At 42.8% G+C, this 20349-nt stretch overlaps 1 protein-coding gene across 1 annotated transcript; it reads right to left on the bottom strand.

Annotated features, from left to right (window-relative positions):
* Window positions 1–14618: 14618 nt before the first annotated feature.
* Window positions 14619–19210, bottom strand: LOC148517917 (uncharacterized). Its single transcript, XM_088478080.1, has one exon. It carries the CDS (start codon window positions 17905–17907, stop codon window positions 16483–16485), a length of 1425 nt encoding a protein of 474 aa, XP_088334206.1. The 5' UTR covers window positions 17908–19210; the 3' UTR covers window positions 14619–16482.
* Between the last annotated feature and the right edge of the window lie 1139 nt (window positions 19211–20349).

Here is a 20349-nt window from a genome sequence, read left to right as displayed (position 1 = left end):
AGGCGAGCCTTCCGCCTCTCAGCCAATGAGCTGTTCTCACCATTGACTTCAATGGTGAAAACCAAGCGTGCCCTTTTCAAAAATGGCACCACAGCGCCATTTTTGAAATTCAAAGATGGCCGCTGTGAGACAATCATGGCTCGTGGCGTCATCGCCCCACAACCTCGGCTGGCTTTACAGCTGAAGCAAGAAGATGCCGCGGAAGCCCTGGATGGGCGGCAGCCATGCAAAAGAGCTTAAAGGCCACCGCCCTCCAGGTGAAGACGACGTAGAAGTCCTGGGGAGCGGCAGCCATGAAAAAGAGCTGAAAGGCTGCCACCCCCCTGGTGAAGGTGCAGCATAATAAAATATTTTAAAAAAGGTGTCTGTTTGTTTTATTTTAATATTTCTTTGCAGGGATACTATAGGTACCAGCAGACCCTTAATGCCCTGCCTGCTGGTACTTGTGATTCTGAAAGAGATGGATGTATGGAGTAAGAAGGACGTTGGAACTCAGTGGGATTTTTGTGGTGAACGAATGGGAAGATTGTGGGCACTGAGTGGGATGTGTGTGCCATGTAACTGCTCAGACCTCAGTTGCATAGACTGCATGTATGTATTCCAATGAGTACACAATTCTGTGAATTAGCAGCTCCACCACTTTGTGTGATGGCATACCACAGGGGCCGTAACTAGGGTAGTGTAACCTGTGCCATGGCACAGGGCACCCCAGTGCAGGGGGAGCTGTTTGGGCCTGTCAATTTTCCTGTTTATTATCATTCTTTAGAATGTAAGCTCTCACGAGAAGGGGCCTCTTCCTCCATGTGCTTCTCCTTACACTTTCTTTTACTCCTTACTCCTCATAAGGGTACCTAACACGTCTCTGCCAACTACTTGCTGCTTATTGTGAGTGTTTTAATCACTATTGCAGCAATGTATATAATGTCCCTCACTTGTAGCGCCATATAAATAAAGTATAATAATAATAATAATAATAATAATAATTCGTACTTGTAGCTTGGTCTTCTTTTATCCCCAGCATCTCCTGTCCTCCCCTATCTCTTCCATGGCCCTTCCCAATGAGGACATGGCCCTTTTTCGGGTGCACTATCTTATGTCCCTATTTAAAAAATGGATGGGGGGGGGGGCGCCAATGCTCTCTCTGGTACTGGGCACCAAAAATTCTAGCTATGGCTCTGGCATACCATATCTGTATTGCGCAAGGAACACGTCCATTAAGGCGGCAGCATTAATGATCGGAATTTCATTGCTTTTTTTTAGTTTGAGTGGCACAAATTCAGTAGGTTTTGCGAAATTTCAGATCATGTCTAAGAAGCCTTAATGGGACATGTGAAACTGTAAGTTTTTTTGTCTATGGCATATATATATATATATATATATATATATACAAAATAAATATATATAGATATATAGATGTATGGCTATATATTAGAAGTGCCTACCTGTCGTTGCCGAGTGGTTATTAATTTTATTCAATTACGCCGATTGATTACATTGGTCTACAAAAATAAACTTGAATCCAAATGTATTTTTCATGCTAAATTCGAATATGCATTCAGATTTTTTCCATCAGGCAGGGTTTTTATGTGACATACGTTTCAAGTTTTTCTAAAATTAGTACTTACATAAGTCTAAATGATAAATATACACCTCATTCTTCATTCTGGCTGACCTAAAAAGTTGTTGATGATGATTTTCGGGCAGAGTTTGCCTTTGGGATGTCTCTCTTCATGGCCTAGCAATTGTCAGCCAGCATACTGGAACTCCATTTGCGTTGGTACCTCTTTGGTACAGGAAACTCTTCAATGGCCTCATTGCAGGCCTCATTGCAGATGGCAAGTTAGGAGAGTTAACTGTATATTTTGTTTTAGATGTAATTCCTCTAATGTTAGTTAAGCAGAAATAGCAATCAGTTGAATGGTACTTCGGTTCCCTCCAAATCATGGGAATTTCAAATGGCATACTGTATGATGTGAACCATTTTGCCAGCCAGTGAGAAGCCTAACGCATGATACACAGCATATATATATATTCAAGGCCAACTTAGATCACCAAGTTTACTCCCAAAGGAAAGTTCATAAGACTTCTTTACAAGTGGCGTGAAATTTCGCCTCTGAGATTTGAAGGTGACTTCACCACACACATAACGGAAATTGTCTGCATGATTTAAACACTTTCTTAGCATTACTGAAATATTCTAGCAACTAATACAACAAATACTTGTGCTAACAGGCTCCCCTATGGTGAGAGGCACCCAGGAGCCACAGGAGAATGTGCTGAGCCCTGATTGGAAGAGCCCAGCACACATGCTCCTCTGACCCGCCCAGGAGGTCGGGGCTACACCGGCAGGTCAGGCTACATGGAGGAGGAGGAAGCTGCTGGAGACTCCACATAAAGGTGAGAGGGGGGAGTGGGGAGGGACTACAGGGGGACATATTGTGTGTATGCCCCTGTCTGTCTGTGTGTGTATGACAAGCCATAAAGAACACTACAATGTGAAAAAAGAAAAGTAACTGTCACAAATACATTATGCCTGATGGAAAAATTCTAATCACAAATTTTAATTCAGAGTTTAAAACTGCACTAGAATTACTAAATCATGCTGACCAGTGTTATCTCACCTGGTAGTCAGTGAGATCAGTCAGTCTGCCTGCTTCTTGCAGCCATGCAGACAGTGTGGTGGCCACGCCCCTTCCCTCTCCTTCAGACCTCTCCTGCACATGTCAGTCACAAGCTCCTCCCCCCACCCAGAATACACGAGGCGCAGCTGCTGGGAGAAGCCCAGTAAGTTAACTCTATAATGGCTTCCTGATGAGGAGAATAGTCAAAACTCTGGAGTAAAAAGTATATGGCAGGTGAGGCACTGCCTCCCCTGACTACCTTTACTGCACATACCTGATCAAAACACACCAAATTTCTGGCATTATAACCTGCTGCACCTTTGTACTGTATAATGCCCACATGAACCATCATATTAGTATGAGTAAATCTGGCTCTGATACTAACCAGTGCCTCCTCAGCCATTTGCCTTTTCGCACATCACTGATACAAGAGGATATTTTACTCAGTCTGCACCTTAGTTACTATTGTTTTGTATGTTTGTTTGTATAGTATAAACTATCTAGTACCATTGTATGTGTTCTGCAAATTACATATATGGTAAACTTGATATGTATTTATTAGTATGATGGAGACATTCTATGTTTAATCTTATCTTGAATGTTTTGGACTTTAGTTTGTTGTTTTTGTTCATTGAAATTTTAATCAAAAAGTAGGGTTCAGTGGTTCTTGAGTTTATGGCAATCATAGATAGAAGACAGACAGACAGACAGATAGATTCCGCAAAAGCCTGGTCACACGCCATAATGTGGAACACAGTAGGCCCTTCATAAGATTCAGCTCCCAGCCCATGTGGACCTTAATCTGACACTATGGCCAAAGCCTCTGGTCTTGGAAGTGTCATTGTATCATTGATGATTCTATGCCACCTATGGTAAGTAACTGAATTAATGTCAAGATGCATCATTTGTAAGCAACATTTCTAAGCAATTGTAAGCAATCCTGAAATGCAGAATCTGGTGACTAATTTATACATGAGTTTATTATAATCTACTACAGAAATTGAAGCTGTTTGAGCTAAATTGAAAAACCAAAATTTACCAGCAGAGAGAGCATATTTGTGAAAATGGTGAACTGCAAAGTCATGGAGGATTAGGGGATGGGATTGAAATGCCGGCAGGAGGAAGATCCCGTCAGGGGCAAGTAAGTACCCTAACCTCCCCTGCCCCCCTCTAACCCTCCCTTAGTGGTGCCTAACCCTAACTTCCCCCCTTAGTGCCTAACCCTAATCTACCCCGGGGGTGCCTAACTCTAACTCCCCCTTACCGCTCTCTAAACCTAACCCTCCCGGGAGGTGCCTAACCCTAACCTCTGCCTGGGGGCGCCTATCCCTAACCCTCCCCCCTAGGGGTATCTAACCCTAACCCCGCTAGACTCCCTAATCCTAACCTTTAGCCCCCGCGCGCGAATAACGCTAAGGGCGCCCCGGACTTACCTTCCTTCGGGATGGCGTCCTATGTGTTCCGGCATCGGGATTATAAATCCTTAGCCGGCATTCCACTGTCGGGATTGAGACCGGCGGCCTACTATATCCCAGGATTAGTATTGCAGTAGTTCTCAAACTCTGTCCTCACGACCCCACACAGGTCACCTTTTGCAGGCCACCAAGCAGGTGCACAGGTGTAGTCATTACTCACTGACACATTTTAAAAGATCCACAGGTGGAGCTAAATATTTCACTTGCGATTCTGTGAGGAGACCTGGAAAACATGCACTGTGTGGGGTCCTGAGGACCGAGTTTGAGGACCTGTGATCTATTGCAATGTTTTGTTGTTATATACTCATGTATATACTGTACTGTACATATACCTATGTAGTAATTCCTTCTTATTACATACAGTATATTTGATTGTACTGTATGCTCAGCAATATACATGTTTAACGACTTTTCTTCTCTATGAGATCCTGGAGGGGAAGGTCCATTTTGAAGATGGGGGGGTGAATTTTGAATAAAAAAATTGTGAAACAGTTGCACAATTGTGATTTAGAGGCTGGGTACATTATCAAGTGATTCCTTGTAAAGTGCAAACTCAATCTCCCAGAACGCCCACTTTCAAAGTGATCCATAACAAGGCTGATCTATTCTCCTGGGAGTGCGTGAGTCTCCTGGACATTCTGGTAGCGAATATAAATATGCCAAAATACCATATAATACTGAATGTGCCATATTGTCATATAAGGGTCTATTCATAAAGAACATGGAGTAGCTCACGATAAATTTCACTATATTTCGCATCACATTGATGCAATATATAGTGATGTTTAGTAGCCATTCTTGTAGACTTACCTGTCCGGCATCTTCAGGCAGTGTCTGGTCCCTCCACAATCCCTGGGCGCAGTGAGAAGACAGACATAGCGGGTGCCCGATATGCCTGTATTCTTACTGCGCATGCACCGGCGTCCGAGAGCAGCAGGTTAGGTGAGACCTGCTTCGATGGACACTGGGAAAAGGGGTCGCAGCCAGCACCAGGTGCCGGACAGAGAGCAGGGAAGTATGTAACTTCCCTGCTCTGTCCAGCTTGCGGTACAGATAACGCCGTCCTCAGATGGCGAATCTCGCAGGAGAGCTTTCCGTTCCTTTGTGAATCGCACTCACCTACTAAAGTATGGTGATGCCATGCAGGCATGGAGCAGGGGTGCCGCTGGAGAATAATACACTTCTCCACGGAAAAACTTGCTCCATGAATAGCACGAAGCAGAGAAGAGCCCTGATTTCAGCTAAACATGAATATACCCCATTGTCTGCATTCTATGGTGGATAGCCTGTAAAAGTTGTATTTTACAATGTTAATTTATATTAGAGATGTGTGCTGGCCCCCGTGTTTTGGTTTTGGATCTGGATTCATCTTCGTGTTTTGGTTTTGGTTTTGGATCTGGGTTGTTTAAAAAAAAAAATTGATTAAAAGTTTAAAAACAGCTAAATCATTTATGCAATCCAAAACCCAAAACAGCTAAATCATTTATGCAATCCAAAACAGCTAAAAGATCAGAACCACAACTCGGATTTATGAAATTCAGGTGGATCGAATTTCTGAAGAAATGAATCGCATATCTATATTTATATCACTGTTTTTCTTGCCACCTCTGCCTCTCTGCATTATGTCTGCCCATACGCGAGCAGTGGAGGACAGTGGGAAAATGATTTTTCTCTCTGAAAATTATGCAAATAAAACCCCAAAGTCTTCTATAAGGCACAGAGGCGTCACCAAAAAGGGGGAGTGGCCTCGTGGGAAATCCTGGTCACATCACTCTGGGGGAATGACCAGCATCCCCGGAGATACTGGGCTGCCCCCCGGAGGTTAGCGCCTGCACTGTCATCTCCTCCTCTGTGATAGGAGCCGAGTGCTGCAGGAGAATGTCAGACTGCAGTACTTTGCCCCCGTCACTCAGGAGGAGCCAGCATTTTGGTGTCACCCCCTCCGTGTGGCCCGCACCACCATAGCGACGCCACTGATTAGGCAACCCTATTGGGTACAAACTCCGATGCATATGGGAAATGTCGTCAAACCTGCGAAAACTGTAGCTGGTGGAGTTTTGACCACATTTTACAGTTAGCACATCCTGCCCCCAAGTCTTCCTGATGGACACTACAAGCAGGGTTGGGCTGGACTAAATAATCATATTTCCCAAGAGCTGGTGCATGATAGACCCCTTACAACTCTAGAGTGTGGTATTGAATGGTCTATGATAATATAAAATAGGTTCTTTTTTTGAGGAATCTCCGACGGCCATCATGACCAGCGGAACCACATCTGGCCAGTGCGTTTGATTGCAAACTTTAATATTTCCTCTAATTCCTACAGAACTTCCCTGTGACCACAATCCACTCACTTAAAATGTGGATAAAGGGCTCGATTCAGACCCGCTTGCTAGATGTGTCGGCACGCAGCGAAAGTATGAAAATCCGCGATCGCACGCAATGACAATAGCACACCCACTATGTCTTAGCGTGCGATCGCTTTGTGTATGCAGACACCCACCAGCCTGTCTTAAGACACCCACTGCCCCACATCATGTTCAGGAAGTGTATGCAACCATCGGTAACATCGAGTACCATCGGAAGTGATCGCAGCACTTGTGGCTGACCATACCCTACCGCAAGCACTGCGAGTGATTCAGTGTGATTTTCAACCATGTGACATGTATTATGATGCTGCGTCCTAATTATGTACGCCTCTGAAATGGCGTAGAGATGCTCAGGCACGCCTGCCTTCGCACCACCAAACCCCCGTTTTCATGGACCATCCCGTCACCACCCACAATTGGCTTGTCCTGTCACTCTAACTAGCGAGCTGTCTATGCACAGCAAGTGAGCACTTCCAGATCGCATGGACTAGTTCGCGCACGTGCACTGCGATGCGTACGCAGATTGCAAAAATCGTCTGGCTGCTTGCAAATGCAGCCTAGTGAACGGGTCTGAATCCGGTACATGCAGTGAGTTCAATGGATGGGGAGCCACTGGCTAGTATCAGAGCCAGATTTATACACACATTTATGAACCTGCCCCACTTGCACAGATCCCCCCCACACACTAGGATTCGATGTAGCACAGATCCCCCTCACACATATCTCCCACTAGCACAGAAGATCCCCCCTAGCACAAAATATTTTCCCCACATACCACAGATCTCCCCCTAGCAGTGGACCCTCCCCACCTTTTTCTCCTTTGTGTGTTTCCTCTGTGTGCATATGACAAGTTTCTTACTGCCTCGGTGCTGCTGCTGAGTTCTTCCTGGAATGGTCACCTGATCATCAGAGGTGTCCATCAGAGCTCAATATATGCCACTTCACAGTGAGGCATGCCTCCATTAGCTCTTTTTCTCAGTGTTTTATTACCTGCTTCGTGGCCCAGCTCCCAGCTCCAGGCAGTGTCTGAGCTATCAGAGGTGAGACTGAGCTCTTACTGATTCATCTCTCGTCTCTCCCTGTATTTCCAGGGAGTACTGCAATTATGGTGAGTTTTGCCTATTAAAATGATCAGAATAATACGAAGACGATATTTATAAGTTCTAAATATCTTCTTTGTATTATTCTAATAATTTTTATCGTCAAAATTCTATAGTCTGACAGGGAGTATGACAGGGGATGTTTAGGCTATAACTACAGCTATCTGTTTATGTCCTAGACCTGGACACATGTTCTGCTTAGCAGTTTCATCAGTGAGGGACCTGCATTCAGAGGTAAGGTCTGTGCTCTGGTTATGCTCTTGTTATTTTTTCACCAGAACACTAGATGGCAGCATTGCTGTGGGCCTAACTGGTTTCCCAGCAAATATGAGGAATATCTGCTTTCTGTAGAGTGTGGCAAAGTCATGTGTATTTGTTGGCTCTGTATCAGGCCTTAGCAAGGCTAAGAGCCCAAGGACCTCATTCAGAGTCGGTGGAAGCGGCCGCACGGTCGTACGCCACCGATGTTCGCTATACTGCGCATGCGTAAAGTTCGCAATGCGCGTGTGCAAACTAGCCGCTACGATCAGAAATTTCTCTCTCCTTGAACACAGCCAGGTCGGTAGTTTGAGTGACAGATTGAGGCATTTGTGGGTGGTAACAGGGGAAGGTGCTTGAAAATGGGGGAGTGGAGATCCGAACGCAGGCGTGCCTAATTATGCGAACGGCATTTTATGGGAGTGCATACGGTTTATGGGAGTGCATAATTAACAAAGTAGCGTCATGGCACATGTGACATGGGAGGTTTTTACACTGACATGATCGTAGAGCTTAAGAGAGGGTATGGTCAACCTTAAGCTCTACGACCAGTTCCGACGGTTCCCGATGGTCTCGATTAATCCTTATATGCCCGGAGATGACGTGTAATGCGTACGAGAAGGGGGCGTATTTTTTTGTCTTCCGGCTGCTTCCTCCCCTTGGTCGGCCAGCTACCGATCCGAACTTAGGGACGCAACTTGCAAGGGAATCATTGAATCATTTGCATATCTGGCCCCTTTTCCCATACGACCGTGTGGCCGCTTCGACCGATTCTGAATGAGGTCCCAAGTGTGGGTGACAAGTTCACACATTTGAAGTGGGTAAATTGTTTGATTTAAAAAATCTCAACAATTGAAACAATAGCGTAGGAATGGAACTTCTGTTATTATGGAAATCAAAATAGTTAATCATTAGTAAACTCTTTAAAGAAAGCAATAGAAAAGCACACATTGCATCAGATAAATATGTCAAAAATACAATCACTGTGCTCTAGGTTTCGACCTGGTCAAGAGTAGGCATAGGTTTGTGGCAGGATGATTGACATAGGGGAAGTGTGGGAACCTCACAAGAGGTATTAGCATACATGTCATAGCTCATCCAACATGTGGTGTCAGACTCCGCCCCTTTCACAACCAGTTTGGCCGAAGGTTTGAACAGTAACACCCAGTGGAGGAGGTGCTGTATGAAAAACTGCACTCCTCATTCAGCTTCCAGATTCATGGGGTATTGGGTATGGGCTTGCATGGGCTTCCTTCATTGCATGGTGACATATGGGGTATTGGGTATGGGCTTACTTCATGGCATGGTGATTTATGGGGTATGGGCTACCTTCATTGCATGGTGATTTATGGGTATTGGGTATGGGCTACCTTCATTGCTTGGTGATTTATGGAGTATTGAGTATGGGCTTCCATGGGCTACCTTCATTGCATGGTGCTTTATGGGGTATTGGTAAAGTTTAAGACTGAAAATGAAAATGGATATAAACATTCAAAGTTAGATTGTCTGCTGGCGCTCAGTCAGGAGGAGTAGAGCACGTTGGATGAAGATGACAGAAAGCTTCCAATAGACTAAACTTTTCATGATTAAGAAAATAACATAAATCGCACTAACAGTACATTCAGTGACTGAGGGAGCCTAGATGACAATTAAGTCACTCATTCAGTGTTTTAGGCGCCCCCTACACTGGCACCCTAGTCAAATAGTCACTTGACCCCGTTCTGTGCCCAGTGCCCTTCCATAGAGAATGACTTTGCTTAAGACAAGATAGTCCCAACTTAATTACATTACTGTAGTTTGTTTCACAATTTGTCCACAATTGAAAGTGGAAACAACATTTACACCAAAGTCAAGGGTTAGAAGTCCTATTCAAATTCAGAATAATTTTCTTTACACTTATGTTACTCACATGTATTATTGTAGTCATTGGAAAGTTCTGACTTGTACACACTGTATAATTTTATTAAATTTTTTGGACGGATAAATAAAATTTTACTTTGACTCTATGTCTGTAAATTTGTTATCCTTACCTCCATCCTGCGCCTTCTACTCTGTCACACCATACAATCCAAAAGTCCCCATTGTCTTTGTACTGTCTTGATTTTCAGACCTACAGTATCTGAAAGTGTTTGTGGCTTTAAAAGAACGTGACTGTGGTTGCGAGGCTGCAGGAGAGCTCTCAGATGAGCAAGGCATGGCCTACCTAGGTGTAGAATGTTGGGAGACATAGTTACACCTTCAGAGATACTTATCTAGCCTGGTGGGCAATTAATAAGAGATTGAACAGAAATCTGGGATATTCACATATGATACCTTTTTGGGGTAACCCATTGTTCTTACCTGGCTTTGAGAACTACACATTTATACAATTGAAATATAAGGGACTTCATTCCACGGCGGATGTTTTTGACCCTGGGGGAAAATTACTATCTTTTTCTGATTTACAAAATAAATTTGGATCAACCAAATAACATTTTTATGCATACCTTCAGATAAGGCATTTTGTGAATTCATTTCCACTGGCAGCATCCTCATTTGAGAACACAGATTATCTTATGACTTTGTAATCATTTGTTAAGAGAACTACGTATAGAACTAGGTGTCTGTCTGTAGAACTCCTTAGACCTAATGGTGCATACACGTGGGACGACCTTCAGCGATAACGATATCGCTGAATGATCTCCCGGGTGTGCTGGATGATCGATATCGATCATCCAGCACACCACCAACCCACCAACAATGGACCCGCAATCAACGATATAGTAACCTGGTCGGTGTTGACCAGGTTGGCCTGCATGCACTGTCGATGGACGATGTCTTCATCGTCCATACGTGTCCGCGCATCGCAAATCGTTGGAGGCACCAAAAAATGCACGATATGAACGATAACGATATGATCGGTATTGTCATCGTTCATATAGTGCATTTTAATCGTACTGTTTGTATGCACCATAAGGATGTTAAAATATGGTAACGTACAATATCTTCCTGGCGACATGACTTACCCATGATCAAAGACAGTTCTCTTTTGTTTGATCATTATGAAACAACATTACGATTTCTTCAATCTGTATTTTTGCAAAAATTCCACATAAAGACAGTCCATAGAGCGTATATTTCTCAGGCTCATCGAGCGCATTATATGTCTGAGGAAACGGGGATTTGTCCAAAATGTAACGCTGTATCTGCTATTTTTCTACATCATTTTTGGACATGCATAACAGTTCAGAAATGTTGGTATAAAATTATTGATTTTATCAGATATAAGTTTCATCACGTGGTCCCTTTGGATCCGTTAGCCTTATTATTTGCAAGCTTTAAGAATTGGGCGTTGAATGATGGTTGGAAACTCACTGTCCTTGCCATGGTGGCCAAGAAAATTATACTGTCTGGATTTCAAAATCCTCTCCCAAATTAACAGCTGTGAACCATTTGTTTTTGAAAATGTTCTATCTAGATAGATTGTCTGCTTTTCCTGATATTGACAAAGGTGTACTCAGATTTTATAGAAAGTGGGGTCCTTACATCTAAACTTTATCTGAAGATATTCAGAATAACATATTCAAAGTATTTGAAAACACGGAACGGTACCTACATAAGAAACTATTAGAAGCTCCCTAAAAGGAATTTTCTTTATACATTCAGAATTTTTATTATAGGCACATTGTTTTGATTGTATATTGTTGATTATGTTTAAGGTGGTCAGATTAAGGGTTTCTTGACACAATTAACAAATAATTAATAAATTGTAATATAATCTGAGTTATGTCACTGACAGTTCTATAAGGAACTTCAAAACGGACTTTGTTTAGCAGCTATAAATCTACTTCCTCCCCATCCTTTCCTCCCCTGTCTTTTCCTTTTGGAGGGGTTGGTTTATTTTTATTATTGTTTGTAGAGGATATCACTGAATTATATGTTCATGTTATTCTAATCGTGAATATTATCTATATACGCTACAGTAAGTGTTCTTTGCTAACAATATTTTTCTACTGTTTGAACTTGCAATTAATGTTCCGACTCAGCTTTTTAGTTTTGTATGTTTTATTGTTTTATTGAGAAAATCTGAATAAAAATATTTGAAGAAACAAAAAATTAAAACAATCACTCACCTGGGCCATGCAGTTGCCCAGAGGCACTCTAACCTCATAATATTTTTTTTTTGTATTTTGTGCTGAAAAATACAGGTCAATATTAGAGTTAGACCTTTTTAAATGCTGTTTACACAGAGTGGACAGACGTGTATTTCTTGGTGGTCTGTTTCCCTCTAAGGCAGAGGTTGTCACCTCAGGTCCTCAAGTGCACCAACCAGATCATGTTTTGTGGATCTCTTTAATTCATAGATGAGTTAATCTGCTTTGCTGGGTCAGTAATAATCCCACCTGCTATCACTGAAATACTCAACACATGACCTGCTGGAGGAACTTGAGGCAGAGATTCCCAAACTCAGTCCTCAAGGCACCCTAACAGCCCAGGTTTTAAGGATACCTATGGTTGAGCACAGGTGGTTAAATCAAAAGACTGAGACACTAATTAAGTCACCTGTGCCCAAACATGGGTATCCTTAAAACCTGGATCGAGTTTGGAAACCTCTGACTTGAGGGTTGGAGTTTGAGAACCACTGCTCTAAGCGAATGCCTGTACTGCAGAGTTTCCCAAACTCCCCCATTACAGTCCAGATTTTAAGGGTATCCAATGGGCTACTTGACCTTTTTAGAAGGTTTGATAAATCTCCCCCTACATCTTTGAACTTACCTGCAACAGAGATCTTCATATAAACCATCAGATAGTACAGCAAGATCTAAGGGAATACTCGAGTCATGCCCGCATGGTATTTAAGCTTGCAGCCCATCGTCACGGGACCCCACTTTACTGCAAGTCCCTACTCTATTGCTCAGAATTATAACATGGACATAGCCATCACATTAGTGTTAAACTCAGGGCTGCCAGCTTAAATGCATTGATCAATTCATGAACCAAAACCCCACTGTTTATTATGTTTATTATTATTATTATTATTATTATTATTAGTTATTATGGTGAGTGCAGAGCCCCTGTGATTTCTATTTAAACAATGTGGTCACATACCATGTTGCACCCCAAAACTAGGAATGGTGAGTGCCGTGGATTAGTGCTTTTTGTTTATTATGATTAATTTTTATAATTAATCATTGTTGTGATCACATTTTCTCATGCACCCCTTTTAACTAGTTATCTAACTTGTGTCAGCTGTTTTCCTAGGTGCTTTGCAACAGGTGTGCTTGGTAACTGTCTCACATTTAAAAGCAAAGTTGCTGTGAGCTTTAAACCTTGATAGCATACCCTGAGTTTAACACTAATGTGATGGCTATGTCCATGTTATAATTCTGAGCAATAGGGACTTGCAGTAAAGTGGGGTCCCGTGACGATGGGCTGCAAGCTTAAATGCATTGATCAATTCATGTTTATTATTATTATTATTAGTTATTATGGTGAGTGCAGAGCCCCTGTGATCTATATATATATATATATATATATATATATATATATGTATATGTTACTCTATTGGTCCTAAGGTAAATTTTTGCTAACGTAATCGCTTGCCATTTTATTGCACTTTATTGCAGTGTATTTACCGGCTCCCCTAAGGCTCACCTCTTTCCCGGCCCAGCAGGAGAAAGCTTTTCAAACTCTGGGAGCAATGTATAGATCCCACAGATTCACCATTTAACCTACATCAATGGATTTTAAACACCTCACACAAAAGCTATTAGTGCTGTGATTTAAGCCCCACTTTGTTTGGTAAATGACGGTGAGCAATGGGGGATTAAACTCTTGGAAACCAGGGAAAATAATGAGCTTTAAGGCAGCCGTGAGAAATGCTGTGTTACAGGCAAAAATAGCTGCATAGGTTCCATACATAGATAAAATAGCTTGTCAGGATCTGTATATTCTATAAAGTATATACAAATAAATTTTATATATATATTCAGTGGCAAACGCAGGATTTCTAGATGGGGGTTTCCAAATGCTTGATTTTAGAGCGAGTGTGGCCATTTCATGCAGAGGGCAGATTTAGTACTTGACCAGCTTTAAAATGCGTCATACAAAGTGTATTGTGTATAATAATTCCAGCATATACAGGACCAGGGATCACAGTAAGCCATTAAATGCGGCAGAAGACCATCCTGCCTGAGCTGAATGTTTTTATTTTTGATGTGGGCACCATTCCAGACTATTGGAGCAAGTTCGGGAGCCTAAAAGAGCAGCAGAATAACCTAGCACTGCACTGGACATACTGTATATGTACATATTGGGCTCTATAGCAGTGCATCCCTAACTGCATGATTTCCAGATCTCCTAGTTGGTGCACAGGTTATTTGTTACTGGCTGATACATGTTAAAAGATCCACAGGTGGTGCTAATGATTTTATTTGTGAAGCTGAGAAAAATATGCAGCGCTAGTAAAATTCTATTATATTACTATTTATACTGTGGTCATGGTGCGTGCTGGGGAGGGGGGTTTCCAGGCAACCAGAAACCTCCCCTGCGTTTGCCTATGTATATATATATATATATATATATATATATACACATATCTAAAGCCTGTCGGCACTCAAAAAAGTTGTCATATAATCCTCCGGTGCCTAGTGAACAAATAAGCAGTGCATCCAAAGGAAACTGGCATCAAGGTTTATGCCCTGATGTGGTCCTGATGACAGGGCTGCGGCCTTGAAACGTTGACCTAAATACACTTTTATCTGCTTCAAAACCTCTGAGTGCCAGTTTCCTTTGGATGCGCTATATATATATATATATATATATATATATATATACACACACATATACATAGTGTACTTATCTTTTAAAGTACAGAGTATTATGTATACCTGTTACATATATAGCTAGCTTATATTGAATTCATAAAGTTCATCCTCTTACAGCAGGGATGGGCAATAAGAAACCCTCCAGCTGTTGTTGAACTACACATCCCAGCATGTCTTGCACCAGCAATCATCCACCTTCAGATTACTTTAAATTCCTGTATAAGATCAGCTGTCCTGGAGCTTTTACAAAATACAGTTACTTATTGTTCTGGTGTCTTTCTGGTCTTTTCATCCATGACTTTATATCAGATATGTTTATGTTTGCCACATTAGGATAGAATTAAATAATTTTTCATTTATTACAAATACATTCAGACAGCAAGGTGGTGTCTTCAAACACGGCAGTGATCACATTTAAATCTAGCTGATTATAGAAATACATGACTGAAAGCCACTTAAATAAACTACAATAATAACAACACAATGTATTAACCAAAAACTGTGTAGCATATGTGCAAGCTAAAAAAAATGAAAGTCATCTGAAGGTGGAGAATAACTTAGAGCACGTTATGTAATTTGTTTATGTATCCTGTAGGTGGCACTATTGCTACTCCAATATAAACAGTGTATTTAGCCTGTGACAAAAAGCACTTTGCAAATAGCAACAAGATGAACGAGAACAAAACACTGAACAGCAGTACTATGTTAGGTTAGCAAATAAAATAAATTGCATTGTTCTGTTACATATAAATGTACACTGCATTTAATAAAGATCAATTTTATGTTAATTTTATGTATACAAAAATGCGATCTGAGGAAGCAAAACCAATGAACCACCAAGTTGTAACAATAAAGTACATCAGTAATTCATCTTTAGCCTCAGCTGCAGGACCCTTGCAGTCTGTGAGAGCTAAAATTAGGTGCTAAAAGTCACAATTAAACAGGGATAATGCTGTTGATGCATTAAATACCTGAGACACTTACTTGGCACTGTTGTCCTTACAATTGTACCATTGCATATAACCTGAACTTATCAATATTGTTACACAATACTGTACAATGGATTACAAAAAAAAAGCAATCCTAACACTAGACAGTTGGGGGAAAAATGACATTGTACAGTAGTTTGTCACAGTACTATTATATACTAGGGCATAATTATAACACCCAATCAGACATGTGCTTCAATTTCTTGCAATGCAGGCTTATGGTGCATACACACGGTCAGATAAAAAGAACGATATAAACGATAACGATATCGTTTGATCGTTTACATCGGTCTTTTTTTTAACCCCTCAAACGATCAAACGATGGTCGATGCGCGGGCACGGATGGTCGCTATCGATCATCGCGACCAGGTTAGTGTATGCAGGCTAACCTGGTCGATAGCCTGTTTGCTATAGGGATCGCGTGTCGTTACATTGTTTGGGGGTTGGTGCATGTTGCTGAATGTTCGATATCGAACATCCAGCACATGCAGGACGATCAGACAACAATATTTGATCATTATCTGATCATCCTGTGTGTACGGGCCATTCGGAACATGACAGAATCAGATTGCTATTAACATAGGATACAGAACATTTGGACACATTGGAATCACGTGTTCACAAAACCCCATTCAGACTGACATATTGTTTCCTTGTTTGGCAGGGTGGAGTAGTTGCAAATATCAGTGAACACAGTGAACTTAGGGTATACTGTAATGGCCTTATTTAACTATATAACAGATCCATGTGGTTGGCAAAGTCTTCTTTTTAAAACTTGAAATACGAAATACATGGCAATTGCTTCGCAAATCATTCAGCAGAGAGCCTGGAAGAGGGGAAGCAAAAGGTGTGCAAAATATTTCTTCAGGACCCACTTTGCTGCTGGAAGTCAAACTCACACTTGACACTGCTGATGCTGTCCACGCTGGGCTTGCTGACCATTTGTGGATGCGCTTTGCTGAAAGGGAAGGTTTCTGACCTGGCTATGCCCCTGCACCCTGGTCCTTTGTTGCTGTCCCCAGCAGGCTTCTGACTCTTGCCTGCATCAGGTGCAGGAGCCTGTTGTTTTTTAAACTCGGGGAATGTGAAACGTCTCAGCAGTTTGTTGCCAAGCACAGTGAAAGGGTTACTGGGTGTAACAGGGGGGAGAGACGTGGCGGAGTTCTTGCTGCGGCAGCTCAGTAGCTCTCTATCTGGGGGTGTGGGGGTGAAGAGAGTGGACGGGAGGCTGCTCCGCTTCTGGTAATATGTGTCATTGAACCTGCGCAATCCTGTGTCGTTCGAGCAGCCAGGCAAGTGGTCTTTGGCTCCCAAATGCTTCGATGGGGGGTTAGCGGATAGTGGTGTAAGAAGAATACCCAGTGGTCCTGGTAAGGGGGCTAGTGCAGGCTCATGTTGCTTTGCAGGTCGAGGAGAGTAGAGGCTGGTGGATAGCTGGATGGAAGCACTGCTCAAAGCTGGCAAGCAGAGGCCGGTACCCTTACGCTCTCCAGAATGCCCACCATATTGGAGGCTAAATGACCGAGGCCTGGGGTTCAGCACACTGGAAAATCCCAGAGAGCCAGCGGCACAGCTGCCTTTGTCACCATCTTCCTCCTCAATAGAATCCATGGACTCAAGCTGCCGATGAGTTGCCAGGGAGCGGCTCCTCCCTAGCAGGAAGCTGTGCACCCCTCCTCGAGCCACAGTTTGCTGCTGATCACTCCATGGGCAACGCGGAGTGTCATAGGCCTCATTTCTGCAGCCCAGGTTGCCCCCACACAGTACCAGTTCACAGTCTTTGTATCCCAGATATCGTGCCACATCCAGGGCCGAGTTACCCACCCGGTTTGCTCGATCTATCTGAAGCCCCAGTCTCTTGAAAGCCCTGGCCAGGAAGTCCAGCACTGCTGCATGACCCGATACGGATGCATAAATAAGAGCAGTATTTCCCCAAAGGTCGGGTAGCTCTGGGTCTGCTCCATGTTGGACTAAAATCTTGACCTGCTGCAGATGGCCTCGCTCACAAGAGTAGCTGAGTGCGGTGCGCCCGGCACGATCTCGGCTGTTTACCTCTGCACCCCTTTCCAGCAGTAGCTGCATGTATCGCTGGCGTGCCCGTGGCTCAGGGAGAAGGGCACTGCAAATAAGGGGGGTTCGACTCAAGTCCCCTCCTCGAGTGTTGACTACTTTGCCATCCAAAGCGTCCAGGATAAAACGAGATAGGTGCATCTGATCATTGGACATGGCATCCAAGAGTGCTTGTGCGCCACTTTGCTCCTCACTTGGCTTCCCGGACACCTTGAGCATAGCAAAGACTGGGCCCTGCGCTACTGGTTCCCTGGGCGTACTCTTACCTATATGCTGTTAACTTTATGTCAATTGTAAACTCAACTTCTAGTGAAAACTCTATTGCAAACTTACAATCTTCCCTCTCCTCTACCAGCCGTCCATTGACGAATATGTACACTCTGCTCTCCCTCAGCACATATTGTGTTATGTACTGCCAGTAATGTGATCACCTGTATTAGACACTGCCAGTAATGTGATAACCTGCGTTAGTCACTGCCAGTAATGTGATCACCTGTATTAGCTACTTCCAGTAATATGATCATCTGCATTAGCTACTTCCAGTAATGTGATCACCTGCGTTAGCTACTTCCAGTAATATGATCACCTGCATTAGCTACTTCCAGTAATGTGATCATCTGCATTAGCTACTTCCAGTAATGTGATCATCTGCGTTAGCTACTTCCAGTAATGTGATCACCTGCGTTAGCTACTTCCAGTAATGTGATCACCTGCGTTAGCTACTGCCAGTAATGTGATCACCTGCGTTAGGCACTGCCAGTAATGTGATCACCTGCGATAGGCACTGCCAGTAATGTGATCACCTGCGTTAGGCACTGCCAGTAATGTGATCACCTGCGTTAGGCACTGCCAGTAATGTGATCACCTGCGATAGGCACTGCCAGTAATGTGATCACCTGCGATAGGCACTGCCAGTAATGTGATAACCTGCGTTAGGCACTGCCAATAAAATGTGTATATATTCATTACCTACAATTATTAACAAGTGCTACTGCTATGTCTATACGTGTGATTCCGCTCCCATATAAAAAAGCCTTAAATACATGAATAAATGTAGACATATTACATGTTGACCCCTTTAACTTTTTTTTTGTGCTATGCCCCTGCAACTTCTTTCATATAAGCATCATTTATAGATTTCTAGAACATTGTACTGTAGTTTTTTGTTAATATCTCTCTGTTCTGCTCAAATATGTCTACAGCTGAAACACACTTCAGTAATGCTTAACAATTACTAATACAGTACATGTCCCCCAAAAGCAAGTCTACTCCTGACAAGAATCTATCCCTTAAGACAAGCTCCTCACCTGCATCCTGTCTCTCTACTAAGCCTTCTCCCATGTCACTGCCTTGTGCTGTCCTTGCTGACCTGTCACCATCTGATTGTTCAGTGAGCTCTAACCATCCCTCAGTCCAGTGCCATCAGCGAAGTCTCCTACTCTTTGCCTTAGTGTCTACAGTCACAATCAATCACGGCTGCATCCCTTTCCTCTGTATATATGCAGTAAGTTAAGGGGGGGGGCATACATAACATCACTCCAAAGAGTCAGCCTACAGCTTGGATATCAAGCTGCTTGTGAGAGTCAATTTGAAGTGTGCAGCCTCCCAGTGGGAGAGACCTGGGTGGAGACTCTTATTAACAGGGAATGGAGGGCTGAGACCTGTTGCAATAACACTGAAATATTAACCCTCACACTGCTGTAATAAACAATTGTGTAAGCAAATAAAATAAATATATTTGTCAGTAGTCAGAATCTTAAACTATTTCCTGTATTCTGTAAGAAACCTACTACTAGCAGTATATCAAGGTCATATCAAGCAGGCTGAGCACTATAGGGTGGCATAGTCTGATGCATTATCAGCTACTGTACACATGCTTTTTCAGTCTTATTTTCATTTAAATAAGTGAATTAACTGGTTGCATTCTGCACTCCGAATGCTCCTGAACCAGCCACTTGTCCAGGCATTTATTTAGAGACAAACAAGAGAACGCTGTCGATCTCTACAATAGGATGACTGGCTGCGTGTAATGTACATTGACCTGGACAGTAACTGTCTAATGTTTGCCAGCACATCATGTCTCAATGGTTTGTTGGGGATGAGTGATAAATATATGGGCTACTGGTTAGGGCGGTCGCATATTTCATGGACAAAACCATTGCGAAGAGACTTTATGGAAATCAAAAAGGGGACACTTGTCAGCAGGATTTCCTTAAGGATAAAAGGGAAAATATTCCGAAGCTGAAAGGAAGGAGAGAAAAGGCTGTACCCTGCTTGGAGGTGTCATACGAGAGTGAATTTGATGCTTTTTCAGCCTCAATGACTTTGTAACTATGTAATTATCTTCAATCTTTGAAAGTGCCCTTTGCACAAATCCGGTGGGTGATGTACGACTGGAAGAGGGGCTTCCACTTCCCATCCCCCCTGACGTGAAAGATTGTACGCAAAACCCTATGACTACAAATGGGTTCATTACCAGCTTAGTGGTTTGCAATTAAGTGCTGATGGGGGTTAGAGTAAGATTAACACTTTATTAAACTGGATGAGGACAACTTCATTGTTACGGATTTGTTGGATGAAATGTTTTGCTGCAACACACGTAACCACCTGGCCAAACCAAATACAAGTTTTGGGCTATTCCTGATCACCAAGTATGCCAGT

The sequence above is a fragment of the Taudactylus pleione genome, unplaced genomic scaffold, assembly GCF_031769625.1.
Source record: "Taudactylus pleione unplaced genomic scaffold, aTauple2 ptg000206l, whole genome shotgun sequence".
NCBI classification, from domain to species: Eukaryota; Metazoa; Chordata; class Amphibia; order Anura; family Myobatrachidae; genus Taudactylus; species Taudactylus pleione.
The sequence above is the reverse complement of the archived record's forward strand: the minus strand, read 5'-3'. Positions and strand labels throughout refer to the sequence as shown.

Coding starts and splice junctions, on each gene's coding strand:
- LOC148517917 (XM_088478080.1), bottom strand. CDS start 17,907: ATGCTCAAGGTGTCCGGGAAGCCAAGTGAGGAGCAAAGTGGCGCACAA.